We start from the raw sequence: 17,415 nt of genomic DNA, 5'->3' as shown, positions 1-17,415 counted from the left end.
TTGGAAAAGAACATTTTTGTCATGCACTGAGGGGACACAGTATTTTGGCAGCGATGGAAAGCTAATGATGTATGAACTTTTCAAGAATATTAAGGCTTAGACAGTGACTTGGAATTTATGAGTCATTTTCCCTGATATTGTAGTAATCTTGCAATTATATTCAGCAATCAGCCATAATATTAAGGCTGGGTTTACACATTCAGGCTTTTGATGCAGTTTTTGTGCTAAAACCAGGAGTGGATGCAATAAAGAGCTGAGGTAAATACTGTTCTTTATAATTAGGGCACAGCGACATGGCGCCGCCTTGCTACGATTGGGATGCAGCCGCTTTTTGGCCGAGTTCACATGCGGCCATGCAAGCTGCAGCAGCATTAACTAATTAGAACCAAATTGCATGCAATCATGCATTCTCAAAGCAGTTAAAGGGGTTGTTGAAGTTATATTTATTGATGACCTATTCTCAGGATAGGTCATCAATATCAGATCGGCTGGGGTCCGACACCCGGCACCCCCGCCGATCAGCTGTTTGAAGAGAAGGCGCGCGCCGTGCCAGCGCTGCCTCCTCTTCACGGTTTACCTTCTAGCCGTTGCATCTGCAGTGGTGAGCAGGTGTAATTACACCTAACTGTCCCATTCATTTCAATGGTACGGATCGCTCCTATACCAACCCGCCGATCTGATATTGATGACCTATCCTGAGCATAGGTCATCAATAAATATAACTTGGACAACCCCTTTAAAGAAGTCTAAGCACTGGTGGAGATAAGCTAAATGATTTAATTCAGGCAACTTTCACACAACAGTGAAAAACAGACATGTGAGAGACGTTTTGTTAATGGCCATCATACGTCCGTTTTAAGAACAATGGCAGTCTATGGGATTCTTCACACAGTAGTATTTTTTGATGGCCATTGAATAATGACCATAAAAAATAGGACATGTCCTTTTTTGTCAGTTTTTTTACGGACCGACAGCCCCCATGAAATTTAAGGGGAGCTATAGTATGAAAATGGTCAAACTGTTAAAAAGTATTGTAAAAGTGTAACCAATAACATATAACGTACTACAGTGACTCTGACAATAGGCAGACAAATACAGCTTCTGTTCCTGGAAAGTTAGTTAACTGATTTCCTTTGGGTTATAGTTCATAGGTAGTTTTGCATAACAGTTTTTTTTTTTTTTTTATAGATGCAGAATGTATTAGTAGAAAGTATGAGTAGAAAATCGGTAGTTCTCAATGGATCAAATTCACTTGTTTACCATTTTATTGGCTAGTGGGGTCTATCCTCCACTAGCAAATACATTTTATTTTACTAAAAATGTTAATTTTGTTTTAATAATGATTAAGTGCAAGATGCATGAATTGGATAATATGGGCACAAAAGTGGTAGGTGATTTTTGGGCTTTAACGGGCTATTCTAATCTGTACATTTATGGCATGTCCCCAGGATGGGAGCACTACTTCAATGCCTTATATACAATTGCATCAGACAGGCTTTCCAGCATTTTTTTTTATTTTCTCCTCTGCCTGCAGAGCCTGTGTAAAAATCCATACTTTCCTTCACTGCACCTATCCATTCCAGTTGCTTCTGGGATGGACAGGGTCACGTGTGCTGCTACAGTTTATGACTAGCCTCAGCGGGGATATGTCACTGCTGCGTCATGTGTCGCTTGGGGACTCGTCATTGCCGAGACTAGGGATGAGCATAAATCTTCGTTCTAATACTGTACGGAGCAGGAGCTCCGTACAGTATTAGAATGTATTGGCTCTGATGAGCCAAAGTTATTGCTTCGCAATTAGCGGTACCTTGGAACTGAACCCGAGTTCAGGAATAGTTTTTTTTTTTTTTTTTACAGTACAAAATAATTTATGAAGTTATTGCACAAAGTCTCGCAGCAATAACTTCGGCTCATCAGAGCCAATACATTCTAATACTGTACGGAGCTCCTGCTCTGTAAAGTATTAGAACAAAGTTTTATGCGAATCGACTTCAGATGTATTATCCGAAGCCGATTTGCTTATCCCTAGCCGAGACCAATTACTGGCTGCAGTGGCACACATGTCCCTGTCCATCAGAAACTTTACAGATGGGGATCGGAAAACCAGTGAAGTGGTGAGTATCGACTTTTCAAAATGTACGACAGGCTTGGAATAAAAAAAGAAGGAAATCAGGTGTGCACATTGTGATTAATATTTGATTGTTGGGACCTCAAAAATCAGTAATACAGGAGTCCTAATTCCCCCATTCCTTTTAGGGAATGGAAGATACCAGCCAAAGTAAACAAATGCTTGTGTCTAACTGTGCAGGGAATTATCAGGAGCAAACTTTGTTCCCTATAATTGCCTGATCATGAGCGGAGGTGAGAGTCTCATTTACATACTGCTGTGACTGCTTATTGGGAATGAACGTTCCTAGGAACACTCCTTCCTGATTATTGCCCCATCATCAGCGAGAGTAAAGGGGCCTTCAGATGCAATAAAATTATGGGTTTTAAATTACAGGTAGGTATTAGGCCTTGCTGGATGAGACTTTGGTTTATATTTTGGCCAAAGCATAGTAAGCCACTCACCGCGTCAAGGCTGTCTCATGAGTGGTCCCTAACTCTTGTTCCTACCTGTTCATGGGCCATGACAGCCACATAAAATCCAGGGAATGCAGGTCAGCATGCAAGCCAAGTACACTTTGCTTGTAACCCCGTCCGGTGCCATTACAGCTTTCATCGGATCCAGGGATGCAAGTACCAACATGCATGCTGAACCTACCATATACTTCTCCTGGAGCCAGATGGCTAATGGTAGGTTCTATACAAGCAGACTCAGTTTTATACTGACTTTAAAACCAGCCTCAAGGACAGATTAACTGGTCAGGTGTGCAATGACTCCAAGGAGATCGCCACGCCTCCAATATATACTACAAAGAAAAAAATAAGGGGTTGGGTCAGCACAACCTGTATGTGGTGCAGATCACTATGGCGAAATACATATACAAACGGAAAATGCAAATGTGATCGCACACTACATCCAGCACTCTGCCCTCCATGCTGGATGAGACATTGGTTTATATTTTGGCCAAAGCATAGTAAGTCACTCACCGCGTCAAGGCTGTCTCATGAGTGGTCCCTAACTCTTGTTCCTACCTGTTCATGGGCCATGACAGCCACATAAAATCCAGGGAATGCAGGTCAGCATGCAAGCCAAGTACACTTTGCTTGTAACCCCGTCCGGTGCCATTACAGCTTTCATCGGATCCAGGGATGCAAGTACCAACATGCATGCTGAACCTACCATATACTTCTCCTGGAGCCAGATGGCTAATGGTAGGTTCTATACAAGCAGACTCAGTTTTATACTGACTTTAAAACCAGCCTCAAGGACAGATTAACTGGTCAGGTGTGCAATGACTCCAAGGAGATCGCCACGCCTCCAATATATACTACAAAGAAAAAAATTGGAGTCATTGCACACCTGACCAGTTAATCTGTCCTTGAGGCTGGTTTTAAAGTCAGTATAAAACTGAGTCTGCTTGTATAGAACCTACCATTAGCCATCTGGCTCCAGGAGAAGTATATGGTAGGTTCAGCATGCATGTTGGTACTTGCATCCCTGGATCCGATGAAAGCTGTAATGGCACCGGACGGGGTTACAAGCAAAGTGTACTTGGCTTGCATGCTGACCTGCATTCCCTGGATTTTATGTGGCTGTCATGGCCCATGAACAGGTAGGAACAAGAGTTAGGGACCACTCATGAGACAGCCTTGACGCGGTGAGTGGCTTACTATGCTTTGGCCAAAATATAAACCAATGTCTCATCCAGCATGGAGGGCAGAGTGCTGGATGTAGTGTGCGATCACATTTGCATTTTCCGTTTGTATATGTATTTCGCCATAGTGATCTGCACCTGCAGCAGGTTGTGCTGACCCAACCCCTTATTTTTTTCTTTGAGGTATTAGGCCTTACCAGAAGTCATTGTGGCTCACCTACAGTAAGGTTCCTCTGTGTTGATATTACCGTCAGAAGCTAACTGATTTACAATAACTCAGCAATATGACAATGGTAACATGAATGTGCTATCTAGTACTTTCTGACTGCTTCTTTTCAGGTTTAGTTATTGTAGCAGTGAAACATGTACAATATACACACTTGTTGTACCACTATAGCAACTCTCTAGCGTCTGTAGTAAGTGTATGTTAAGATATATGGGAATATGTAATAAATTGCTAAGTTCATTACTACTTTATGTTCCAGGATGAGGTGGACCAGCCTGTAAAATCCCCTCCTGTTGCTGGTCTAATGACTGTTGATCCATTGCCACTGAGAGAGGATCCATGGCCAAGTCCACATATTTCCAGTAAAACTTCTCCAGCAGCTATAACATATCCCGTCAACAATCCAGTGGAGAAACCTTTTGTGCTAACATCTCAGCATTGGAATCCATCATGTCGAATACATGGATCATTGCGAGATCCTGAATTTCAGCATAATGGTAAGGCTAAAGAAATCATAATTGGCAACCAGGGGTGTACACAGATCTCAGGGCACCATAGCAAAACTTAGTATGGGCCCCACTGCCCAGTTTCCCATGTACGTATGAGACTATCACTCCCAGGCAACTCAAAGCGCCCCAGATTTTCTGACAATTTTGTTTTTTTATTAAGTGGAAGAAATTTTAATTTAAAAAAATCGCCCTTCACCTCACCCACCTTATCTGACTTCTATGTCAGAAAAAGTGGTGTAGGTGCTTCATAAATATGGCACTCATTCTGAGCCCATATTTCTCAATGTATTTACACCAGGCAACTGGCAAAAATACATTGATAAATCTGCTTTCCTTCTATTACAATGCTGACTACCTGCAGTCACCACTAGGGGGAGCTCATTGCATGGGTATTTAGGCAGTTACAGTTACTGGAATGGATAAATCGGTACTGGTGGTTGCATGAAAATGCAATGTTTTCTTTTTGGGAAAGGAGTTGAGTGTCTGGCCCCTCTACCCCCCGGGCCACATAGCAGTGACATTGTCTGCCTCCACTGAAAGTTACCCCACTGTGGGAAACCATTCACACCATTGCCTAAAACAGATAAGAAATATCTAGCCAAGCTTTCCATCACTTTCCACACAGGATATAGTAAAGTTTGTTTTAATTCCATCTCTGTCGATTCCAGTGTACTGACATGCATTAATCCCTTCAAAGAATACACTTAAAATGTAATCTAATTTTAATTTTATATTAGCATTTGATGTGTGGTTTTCTTGTAAAACTACTGTGATTCTCCTTTCTTTTCAGGAAACTTTAACGGTTACAGTTTTTACAATGCAGCACTTAATGGGGACAATAGCATTGAAGGTATGGTGTGTGATAAAACATGTACAGTAGTTATTCTCTTAGTTTTACTTTTAGCTTAAAGGAAATGTGTCTTCAGAAAATGATCTATTGCTCAAATCACAATGTTATGTTTTTTTAATGAATTGTTGAGTTTTTATTTTATTTTTCAGTGTCACTATATTAAAAAATGTTTATAATCCTGCAATTTTCAAAACCGCCACTAGGCCTAAAATATGTTAAGACTTCCTGTCTTGAGAGCAGCTACATGGGCCATAGACACAATGGACAGGAGCTGAGCCCGCTGACTTCTATGGGAGAGTTCTCTGTGGCCTGTGCAGAGGTTAGGAGGGAGCTGATAAGCTGTGTTATTACCTGTTGTGAATGGTGGATCTGGTCTTATCTTTATGGAGGTGTTACTTGTCATTGTAATTCTGCCTGTGGGGATAATGACCATAGCTACTAAAAAGTTACCTGTACAGAGCAGGAAATCATAACCTATTATTAGACCCAGCGGCCAGTGTGAAAATTGCAGGATTATATAAATTTTTATATGCAGGAGACATGGAAAAATGAAAGAAAAAAAAAACACCAACAATTCAAAAAAAAATATGTTTAACCTGGTCTGGACACATGACGTACCGGTACGGCATGTTGTCCCGGTACTTAAGGACACATGACGTACCGGTACGTCATGTGTATTTCCGATCACCGCCGCGCGGCGGGCGGTGGTCGGAACCCGGTGCCTGCTCAAATCATTGAGCAGGCACCTTGGGTCAATGCGTCGGGGGGTCCTGTGACCCCCCCCGGTGTCGGCTATCGCAGAAAACCGCAGGTCAAATAAGACCTGCGGTTTTCTGCGTTTCCGGGTTTTTCGGGTCTCTGGGGAAATTTCAGGATCGGCTCTGATTGTTCGGCTGCAGGGGCGGGCAGTTTAAATTAGTGCAGTGCTCCTCTCTCCCTCCTTTTAAGTCCGGGAGCCAAGCTGTGTGACCCTAGACCCCCCAGGGGTGCTGCAGCTTGCCCCCCTCCCCCCCCCACAACTTTTTTTGGGCGCAAGCAGTTTTGTTTTGTTTTTCCTGCGTACGCTGACTGTGGCCGGCACTCTTAGCGTCCGGCCACTGTTAGCGCATCGCACACCCCACCGCTGATCAACTTCGGACGGTTGATCAGCGATTGAAATTTTTAATTTTTCACATTTATTGGCCTTTTTTTTGTTAGTTTTTTTTTTTCCTGTTAGGTTCTAGGGTAAGTTCGCGAACACCCGTGCCCCCACACACACACACACCAAATAAAGTTTATCACGCACACACACACTCCCCTATGGCCCGCCAGATGTTCTCGGCCAAGGAGGCATACGCCCAGCTTGCCTCCGACACCGAGAGTCCCAGTGAGGACGAGGATGACTTTCCTTTTGTCATCCGCGTCCTCCTCATCATCTAGCGATAATGATGAGCCCCCAAGGCGGCGGAGCAAGGGGACCGCCATGCTAGGGACCCTGTCACACTAGTACGAGCAGCTTTGGGGCTCGTACTAGTTTTCCGGCCCACCAGTTAAATCCATTGGAGCCCCCTGCCAGTGAACTTGTCTGGTATACCCCAGAGCGTTTTGAGCCCGTGATTCCTGATTTTGTAGGCCAACCAGGAATCCAGATTTCCACAGTGGGCTTCACTGAATACGACTACTTTAGTTTTTTTTTCAGTGACCACTTTGTTTGCTCCACCATCAGATTCACAAACTTGTACGCCCAACAGTTTGTTGCTCAACTCCCGGGCTCCTTTTTGGCTAGGCCCGGTGGCTGGACTCCGGTCAGTGCAGCCGAGATGAGGACGTTTTGGGGCCTCGTGCTGCACATGGGCCTAGTCAAGAAACCTAGTGTCAGGCATTACTGGAGTGGGGACGTCCTCTACCAGACCCCACTTTACAGTACGGCCATGACACGCTCCCGGTTTGAGGCCATCCGGAAATGCCTGCATTATTCAGATAATGCAGCATGTCCGTCCCCCCCCCCAAGGTGATCCTGCCTATGACCGCCTGTACAAAATCAGGCCAGTCATCGATCACTTTGGGGCCAAATTTGTACAGGCCTATGTACCTGGAAGGGAGGTCGCGGTTGATGAGTCTCTCATTGCTTTGAAGCGGAGACTCCTTTTCCGCCAGTATGTTCCCTCTAAGCGGGCGAGGTATGGCGTGAAGCTGTACAAACTTTGTGAGAGTACCTCAGGGTACACTTACAAGTTTCGTGTGTACGAGGGGCGAGATTCCCGTATTCAACCCCCAGAATGTCCCCCCACTCTGGGTGTTAGCGGGAAACTTGTGTGGGACCTTATGCACCCATTGCTAGATAAGGGTTAGCACCTGTACATGGATAACTTTTATACTAGTATCAGCTTGTTCCAGTCCCTCGCCGCCAGATCCACGTCCGCTCGTGCGGAAAAATCAACGCGGCCTCCCTACCCACCCCCTCCAGGTACCTATCCCCAGGGATAAGACCCATGCCCTTACCAGTGGAAACCTGTTGCTAGTCAGATATAAGGACAAGAGGGATGTCCTTGTACTGTCTACAATTCATGATAACCGCATCACCCCTGTCCCTGTGCGAGGTACCGCGGCAACGGTCCTCAAGCCCGATTGTATGGTCGACTACAATCGGTATATAGGAGGAGTTGATCTCTCTGATCTGATCGTCCCTGGACAACACTTTCCAGGTGTGGTCCCCCATACTGGAAAGAAGGGACGGACCCAAAAAAGGTGCAGAGTGTGTCACAGGAGGGGGATACGGAAGGACACCACTACTCAGTGTGACACGTGCCCCGATCATCCGGGCCTCTGCATTATTGGTTGCTTCAGGGAGTACCACACTTCCATGGAGTACTAAATTTATATCCCAATTTAGCCACTGACAATCGGATAAAAAAACGATGGTTCTCAGACTTGAGACACTAAAACAAAAACAAAAAATTTTCAAAAATATTATTTAGTAAAACTAAAATAAATTAAAAAAATAGACATATTAGGTATCGCCACGTCCGTAAGAATCTGCTCTATAAAATTACCCCATGACCTAACCCCTCAGATGAACACGGTCAAAAAAATTAAATAAAAACGGTGCAAAAAAAGGTATTTTTTGTCACCTTACATCACAAAAATTGTAATAGCAAGCGATCAAAAAGTCATATGCCCCCCAAAATAGTGCCAATAAAACCGTCCTCTCATCCCGCAAAAAATGAGCCCCTACCTAAGATAATCGGCTGAAAACTTTAAAAAAAATGACTCTTAGACTATGGAGATACTAAAATGTATTTTTTTGGTTTATAAAAAGATAAAATAGTGTAATACATAAATAAATAAAAAGTAGACATATTAGGTATCGCCGCGTCCGTAAGAATCTGCTCTATAAAAATACCCCATGACCTAACCCCACAGATGAACACGGTCAAAAAAATAATTTTTTGTTAAATTTTCCATTTTAATCCGTTTTTCCAATAACAAAGCAAGGGTTAACAGCCAAACAAAACTTAATATTTATTACCCTGATTCTGCAGTTTACAGAAACACCCCATATGTGGTCGTAAACTGCTGTATGACCAAACCGCAGGGCGCAGAAGGAAAGGAACGCTGTATGCTTTCTGGAAGGCACCATGTCCCATTTGAAGCCCCCCTGATGCACCCCTAGAGTAGAAACTCCATAAAAGCAACCCCATCTAAGAAACTACACCCCTCAAGGTATTCAAAACTGATTTTACAAACTTTATTAACCCTTTAGGTGATCCTCAACAGTTTATGGCAAATGGAGATGAAATTTCTGAATTTCTATTTTTGGTAACCTTGCCTCACAAAAATGTAATATAGATAAACCAAAAATCATATGTACCCTAAAAATACTCCCAACAAAACTGCCACCTTATCCCGTAGTTTCCAAAAAGGGGTCACTTTTATGGAGTTTCTACTCTAGGGGTGCATCAGGGCGGCTTCAAATGGGACATGGTGTAAATAAAACAGTCCAGCAAAATCTGCCTTCCAAAAACCATACGGCGCACCTTTCCCTCTCCGCCCTACTGTGTGCCCGTACAGTAGTTTACGGCCACATATGGGGTGTTTCTGCAAACTACCGAATCGGGGCAATAAATATAGCATTTTGTTTGGCTGTTAACCCTTGCTTTGTTAGTGGAAAAAATTGATTCAAATGGAAAATTTGCCAAAAAATTGAAATTCTCAAATTTCATCTCCATTTGCCAATAACTCTTGTGCAACACCTAAAGGGTTAACGACGTTTGTAAAATCAGTTTTGAATACCTTGAGGGGTGTAGTTTCTTAGATGGGGTCACTTTTATGGAGTTTTTACTCTAGGGGTGCATCAGGGAGGCTTTAAATGGGACATGGTGCCAAAAAAAATAGGTCATCAAAATCTGCCTTCCAGAAACCATACGGCGTTCCTTTCCTTCTGCGCCCTGCCGTTTGGTTATACAGCAGTTTACGACCACATATGGGGTTTTTATGTAAACTGCAGAATCAGGCTAATAAATATTAAGTTTTGTTTGGCTGTTAACCCTTGCTTTGTTAGTGGAAAAAAACTGATTAAAATTGAAAATTTGCCAAAAAATTGCTTTTTTGGCACCGTTTTTATTTTATTTTTTTGACCATGTTCATCTGAGGGGTTGGGGGGGTATTTTTATAGAGCAGATTCTTACGGACGTGGCGATACCAAATATGTCTACTTTTTATTTATTTATTTATGTTTTACACTATATTATCTTTTTATAAACAAAAAAAAAAATTTTAGTATCTCCAAGAGTCATTTTTTGTTTTAGCTGATTATCTTAGGAAGGGGCTAATTTTTTGCTGGATGAATGGACGGTTTTATTGGCACTATTTTGGGGGGCATATGACTTTATGATCGCTTGCTATTACAATTTTTGTGATGTAAAGTGACAAAAAAAATATTTGCCACCGTTTTTATTTTTTTACGATGTTCATCTGAGGGGTTAGGGGGGTATTTTTATAGAGCAGATTCTTACGGATGCGGCGATACCTAATATGTCTACTTTTGTTATTTATTTTAGTTTTACTAAATAATATTTTTTGAAAAAAATAATTTGTTTTAGTGTCTCAAGTCGGAGAGCCTGTTTTTTATCCGATTTTCAGTGGCTAAATTGGGGTATAAATTTAGTACTCCATGGAAGTGTGGTACTCCGTGAAGCAACCAATAATGCAGAGGCCGGGATGATCGAGGCACGTGTCACACTGAGTAGTGGTGTCCTTCCGTATCCCCCTCCTGTGACACACTCTGCACTTTTTTGAGGTCCGTCCCTTCTTTCCAGTATGGGGGACCACACCTGGAAAGTGTTGGCCAGGGACGATCCGGGTGCCTCCAGTTCCCGAAGTACTCCGGCCTGCTCTTTCCCGGTCAGAAAAGATCAGGTCCTTGAGGACTGCCTCATAGAACTGAAGGAATGTCCCTGTGTTGCCAGGGCTCCGGAACAGCACAAAAGAGTTGTACAAGGCAACCTGTACCATGTAGACCGCAACTTTTTTGTACCATGCCCGGGTTTTGCGCATGGCGTTATATGGCTTGAGGACTTGATCAGAGAGATCAACTCCTCCGATATACCGATTGTAGTCGACGATACAATCGGGCTTGAGGACCGTGTCCGCGGTACCTCGCATTGGGACAGGGGTGATGCCGTTACCATGAATTGTGGACAGTACAAGGACATCCCTCTTGTCCTTATATCTGACCAGCAACAGGTTTCCACTGGTAAGGGCACGGGTCTGATCCCTAGGGATAGGTAGGGAGGCCACGTTGATTTTTCCGCACAGTCCCACAAGCAGACGTGGATCTGGTGGCGAGGGACTGGAACAAGGGGATATTAGTATAAAAGTTATCCACGTACAGGTGGTAACCCTTATCTAGCAGTGGGTGCATAAGGTCCCACACCAGTTTCCCGCTAACACCCAGAGTGGGGGGACATTCTGTGGTTGAATACGAGAATCTCGCCCCTCGTACACACGAAACTTGTAAGTGTACCCTGAGGTACTCTCACAAAGTTTGTACAGCTTCACGCCATTCCTCACTTGCTTTGAGGGAACATACTGGCCGAAAAGGAGTCGCCCCTTGAAAGCATCGAGAGACTCATCAACCGCGACCTCCCTTCCAGGTACATAAGCCTGTACAAATTTGGCCCCAAAGTGATCGATGATCGGCCTGATTTTGTACAGGCGGTCATAGGCAGGATCACCTTGGGGGGGACATGCTGCATTATCTGAATAATGCAGGCATTTCCGGATGGCCTCAAACCGGGAGCGTGTCATGGCCGTACTGTAAAGTGGGGTCTGGTAGAGGACGTCCCGACTCCAGTAATGCCTGACACTAGGTTTCTTGACTAGGCCCATGTGCAGCACAAGGCCCCAAAATGTCCTCATCTCGGCTGCACTGACCGGGGTCCAGCCACCGGGCCTAGCCAAAAAGGAGTCCGGGTGTTGAGCAACAAACTGTTTGGGGTACAGGTTTGTTTGCTCCACCATTAGAGTTACAAAGTGGTCACTGAAAAAAAGACTAAAATAGTCATATTCAGTGAAGCCCACTGTGGAAATCTGGATTCCTGGTTGGCCTACAAAATCAGGAATCACAGGCTCAAAACGCTCTGGGGTATACCAGACAAGTTCACCGGAAGTGGACTCAACTGGTGGGCCGGAAAACTAGTACGAGCCCCAGAGCTGCTCGTACTAGGGTGGGCCACATAGTCCCTAGCATGGCGGTCCCTTTGCTCCACCTGGCGGCGTCTACGCTGCCTTGGGGGCTCATCATCATTGCTAGATGATGAGGAGGACGCGGATGACAAAAGGAAAGGGGGGTCATCCTCGTCCTCACTGGGACTCTCGGAATCGGAGGCAAGCTGGGCGTATGCCTCCTTGGCCGATAACATCCGGCGGGCCATAGGGGAGTGTGTGTGTGCGTGCGTGTAAATCTTTATTCAGTGTGTGTAGGGGCACGGGTGTTCGCGAACTTACCCTAAACCTAACAGACAAAAAAAAAAAGACTAACTAAAAATAGGGCAAAAAAAAACGTCCGAAGTTGATCAGCGGTGGGGTGTGCAATGCGCTAACAGTGGTGCTGGCCACAGTCAGCGTACACACAAAAAAAAAAAAAAAAACTGCTTGCGCCCCAAAAAAGTTGTGGGGGGGAGCGGCAGGGGGGCAAACTGCAGCACCCCTGGGGAGTCTAGGGTCACACAGCTGTGCTGTGGACCCCAGACACCCTATTTAGGGTGATGCAAACAGTAACGTTTTTTTTTTTCTTCCACTAACTTTCCCTAAATATCCCTACCTAATCTAACCTGTCCCTAGCCTTTCCCTAAATACCTGGTGGTGCTTGGGGACAGATGGGGGTGCTGGCTGACGATCCTGAGATTTTTTCAGATGGGGGTGCTGGCTGGAGATCTGACACAGCTCAGTCCGTGAGTCGAGGAAAGAGGAGCGCTGATGCAATTTGAAATGCCCGCCCGCCCAGCCGACCAATGAGAGCGATCCTGAGAGGTGATGTCACATCACCTCTCAGGATCGCAGGATGGTGATTGGTGGTGTATTATCACACCACCGATCCTGTTACGGGTTATTAGGTCCCCAGAGTTCCGAATAACCCGGAAACGCAGGAAACCGCAGGTCTGAATTGACCTGCCGTTTGCTGCGATCGCCTACACGGGGGGGGGGGGGGGGGGGGGGGGGTGCCTGCTCAATGATTTGAGCAGGCACTGGGTTACCATCACCGCCCGCCGAGCGGCGGTGATCGGAAATACATAGGACGTACCGGCACGCCCTGTATCCAAACAGGTTAACAACTGTGTTTATAGCAGTTGGGATTTAAAGAGAAAGACTTGCAGGCTTGTATTGAGGGGCAAATTTTTTGGGAATATCTCAGGAACGGTACGTCCTAGAGAGCTGAGACCCGGTCTAAAACCTTCCCGGACACCTGATGTACCTGTGTGCCAAATTTGGTGAAGATCGGTCCAGTCGTTTGGTTGTGCATAAAGAATGTCCAGACAGACTCACTTTTATATATATATAAGGCCTCGTGCACACGACCGCTCCTTTTTTTGCGGTCCGCAAACCGCGGATCCGCAAAAAACGGAAGCCACCCGTGTTGCCTTCCGCAATTTGCGGAACGGAACGGGCGCCGGCAATATAAAGCGCGGACAAGAATAGGACATGTTATTTTTATTTTTTTGCGGGGCCGCGGAACGGAGCCACGGATGCGGACAGCACACGGAGTGCTGTTTGCATCTTTTGCAGCCCCATTGAAGTGAATGGGTCCGCATCCGAGACGCCAAAACGGCGGCTCGGATGCGGACCCAAACAATGGTCTTGTGCATGAGGCCTAAGAGATAGAGCTTATTTTAAAATGTTGGATAAACCCTTTAATTAGAGATTTGTTTTCAAAGGAGGGCATAATTAAGGAAAAAGTAATGTGTTGCTATTCGTACAGCCACAGATTTTTTTCTGTGCAAATTTGAAATCCACATCAAGAAGTAATATGTCACTTAATTTTATGCAGAAATCTAGATGGGTGCTGCATGTGGATTAGCCCCATTGAAAAGTACTACCCATGAAATGCACTGTACATGTGAGCATGTTATACATTTTTAATACTCCAAAATAATTGGCTCTAACAACAGTTGTCTGTTTTTTTTTGTCCCAAGATGACCGACTTTCGCAAATATCTGCTAGATCAGCAGCTTCGAGTTCTCTGGCGTCTCAAGTTTTAGAGCGTGCACAGAAAAGAAAACAGTCGTTCTGGGGAAAAAAGTGACAGCACAAGTCAGCTGCTGAATGCATTTATTTCTAAGAGCAATCGTGATAGATTTGAAAGAAGTGTGCTAATGGTTTTTTTTGCATTTCAATATTACATATATATTTTTTTTTTTAAGATGTTTTTTTCCTTTTTGTTTATAACCTTGATCTGGAATTGTAACCATAAAGATTTTGTGATTCTTCTGAAACTACATTTAAAGTTTTTATGCAGAAAATTTTCTATGGCAGTGAAAACATAACAGTGGTAAAGCACAGCCAAAAACATTCTTATTCAGAGTGGATTTAAAGGGAACCCTGTGACATTGTAGGTACAGTCCTATTAAAGGCCAGTATGCTATAGAGCAGAAGCTGAGCAGATTGATGTATAGTTTTCTGGGAAAAGATTCAGTAAAACTTGTAATGTATTAAATTAAATCTTTGCCTTTTCTAGTCTTTTTTGAGTAATATGGGCGGTCATACTTGATGTGTGTGCATACAAAAATAGCTGTCAGTCACTAATCAGGACCACCCACATAACTCCTAAGCCTAGAAAGAGCAGAGATGTAAATGGCTAAAAGACAAGTGACACTGAATCTTCTCCCACAAAACAGTATAACAATCTGCTCAGCGCCTCCTGCTCTATAACATGCTGCCCTCTAAGAGGGCTGCACCTATAGTGTCACGGGTTCCCTCTAACAACCGGAGCCGCCTTAAAAGATATTCACATAATACCACATTTTTCTAAATTACTCTGTAATGAAGACACGGTGTACAATTATCTTTTTTTTGTGTGGGTAAAGGGTGTGCGTCAGCCATATCTTTATTAATTAACACATTACTTTACAATATACCATTTTTTTTTTATCATTTTGCATGCCAGAAAACTATGATAACCATGTCTTAAAGGTGTTATCTCATGACTAATGTAAAAAATGAAAATCAGACATCATATAGTACATGACGACCTCTTTCTAAGCCAGAACCAGACCTGTACCTTACATGGATCCAGAGATCTCCCAAATCATTGCTCTGCTAGATTTATTTCAAGCTAGCAGCTCAGGAGGGGGGGTCTTTTCTGCTGCAGCTAAGGGGGCGTGTCTCAGCTCTCCCTATCACAGCTCAGGGGGCAGTTGAAGGATGAAACTGAGCATGTGCGGCCATCTCAGTGAGCAGGTCAAAGAAATAAGAAAAAGAACAAACAGCAGGTGGTGCTATACAAATACATTTTATTGAATAACTCAGTGACTATGCAAATTTTTTTATTAAATGTAATTACAAAAGTATTCAGATCCCGGTTCTGGTTTGAAAACTAGAATATTCTTCATGGGAAAACCCCTTTAAGGCCCATTAACACAGACCAATGATCAGATAAATAAACATTCCTTCCTGCTGATCAGCTGAAAAACAAGCAAATATTAGTTTGTTGGCTGATTATATTTTGTGCTGCCAACAATAATGAAACTGTATGTGACCGAACAATTGCATTATGATTGTTGTATCTCATATGGTGACGGTGATTGCTTCATATAAATGGAGCTACACAAGCCCCAAAGCTAAACAAGTTCTTCAAGGTGCAGTAGGCCAGATACAACCAGAGCGAACACAAGGCAATGAGCCCATACTCATTGCAGCATTTTTGAAAAGCTTAGGTCTATCTCTCTAGTCTTGCCAGTGAAAACAGCAAAAGTTCTCTGTTTAGTTGCTTGTATTTGCACACAGTGTGGATTACGAGCGGGTTTTCTATGCAGATTTTGTGCAGGGACACCGCAGCATAATACGGTACCAGCAAAGTGAATGAGATTTAACCAATCTCATACACACTTTGCTTTTTTTTTTATTAGGTTCGGTAACTGACCTGCCATACAGATTTTAACCTCTTGAATACTGGATTTTTTTGTTTTCGCATTATCATTTTTCTTCCCTGTCTTATCAGAACCATAACTTTTTTATTTTTCTGTTCAAATAGCCATATGAGGATTTGTTTTTGCAGGACAAGTTGTACTTTCTACTGCCACCATACAATGTAGTGGAAAGCTAGAAATAAAATTCCAAATAGGGTGGATTTGGTCAAAAATGCAATAATGCCACCGTTTTACGGGTTTTGTCTGTTCAGCATTCCCTATGTGGTAAAATTGACCTGTGTCCTTCATTCTCTGGCTCTGTACGATTGCAAAGATACCGTATTTATATAGTTTTTCTCGGGGCTGTGTAGGGGCTCATTTTTTGTGAGACGATCTGTAGTTTTTATTGATACTATTTTGGAGTGTGTGTGACTTTTTGATCACATTTTATTCAATATTTTGGGATAAGTGAAGTGATGAAAAAATTGTGCATTTTAATGTTTTTTTCTGTAATGCCATATGGAATAAATATTTTTATATTTTAATAGTTCAGGTGTTTTTGGAATGTTGTGATGGTTATTGATAATTATAAATAATACATATTATAACTGATCATTACAGTTTTTTATTTTAATATTAAAAACTCTTATATTTAAAAAAAAAAATTTCAACTTTTTAAACTTTATTTTAGCCCTCCTTTGCCCTAGGGTTGGGTGATATCAAAAATATTCAGACGATAACGATATTAAGAAATTTATCGCGATAACAATATATATCACGATAAATACAAGGAGACTATCCTGTATGGCGGCAGCCACAAGGAGACGTTATACTGTATGGGGGGCCACAAGGAGACGTTATACTGTATGGAGGGCCACAAGGAGACATTATACTGTATGGGGGCAGCCACAAGGAGACGTTATACTGTATAGGGACAGCCACAATGAGACGTTAAACTGTATGGGGGGCCACAAGGAGACGTTATACTGTATGGGGGGCCACAAGGAGACGTTATACTGTATGGGGGCAGCCACAAGGAGACACTATACTGTATGGGGGCACAAGGAAACGTTATACTTTATGGCGGCCACAAGGAGACGTTATAATGTATGGGGGCCACAAGGAGATGTTATACTGTATGGTGGCAGCCACAAGGAGATGTTATACTGTATGGGGGGCCACAAGGAGACGTTATACTGTATGGGGGCCACAAGGAGTCGTTATACTGTATGGGGGCCACAAGGAGACGTTATACTGTATGGGGGCAGCCACAAGGAGACACTATACTGTATGGGGGCACAAGGAAACGTTATACTTTATGGGGGCCACAAGGAGACGTTATACTGTATGGGGGCCACAAGGAGACGTTATACTGTATGGTGGCAGCCACAAGGAGATGTTATACTGTATGGGGGGCCACAAGGAGACGTTATACTGTATGGGGGCCACAAGGAGACGTTATACT

General features: G+C 43.5%; 1 protein-coding gene across 3 annotated transcripts in view; it reads left to right on the top strand.

Moving 5' to 3' along the window:
• Positions 1-15,164, top strand: part of MDM1 (Mdm1 nuclear protein) — a 53,873-nt gene extending 38,709 nt beyond the window's left edge. For all 3 annotated transcript variants that reach the window (XM_040409616.1, XM_040409600.1, XM_040409610.1), the window contains 3 exons: positions 4,247-4,484; positions 5,287-5,346; positions 14,019-15,164. In XM_040409616.1, the coding sequence (XP_040265550.1) occupies positions 4,247-4,484; positions 5,287-5,346; positions 14,019-14,128 (408 nt within the window). In that variant the 3' untranslated portion in view covers positions 14,129-15,164. The remainder of the gene's footprint in view (positions 1-4,246; positions 4,485-5,286; positions 5,347-14,018) is intronic.
• Positions 15,165-17,415: the final 2,251 nt, after the last annotated feature.

This window comes from Bufo bufo, chromosome 1, assembly GCF_905171765.1.
Source record: "Bufo bufo chromosome 1, aBufBuf1.1, whole genome shotgun sequence".
In the NCBI taxonomy this organism is placed as follows: domain Eukaryota; kingdom Metazoa; phylum Chordata; class Amphibia; order Anura; family Bufonidae; genus Bufo; species Bufo bufo.
The sequence above is the reverse complement of the archived record's forward strand: the minus strand, read 5'-3'. Positions and strand labels throughout refer to the sequence as shown.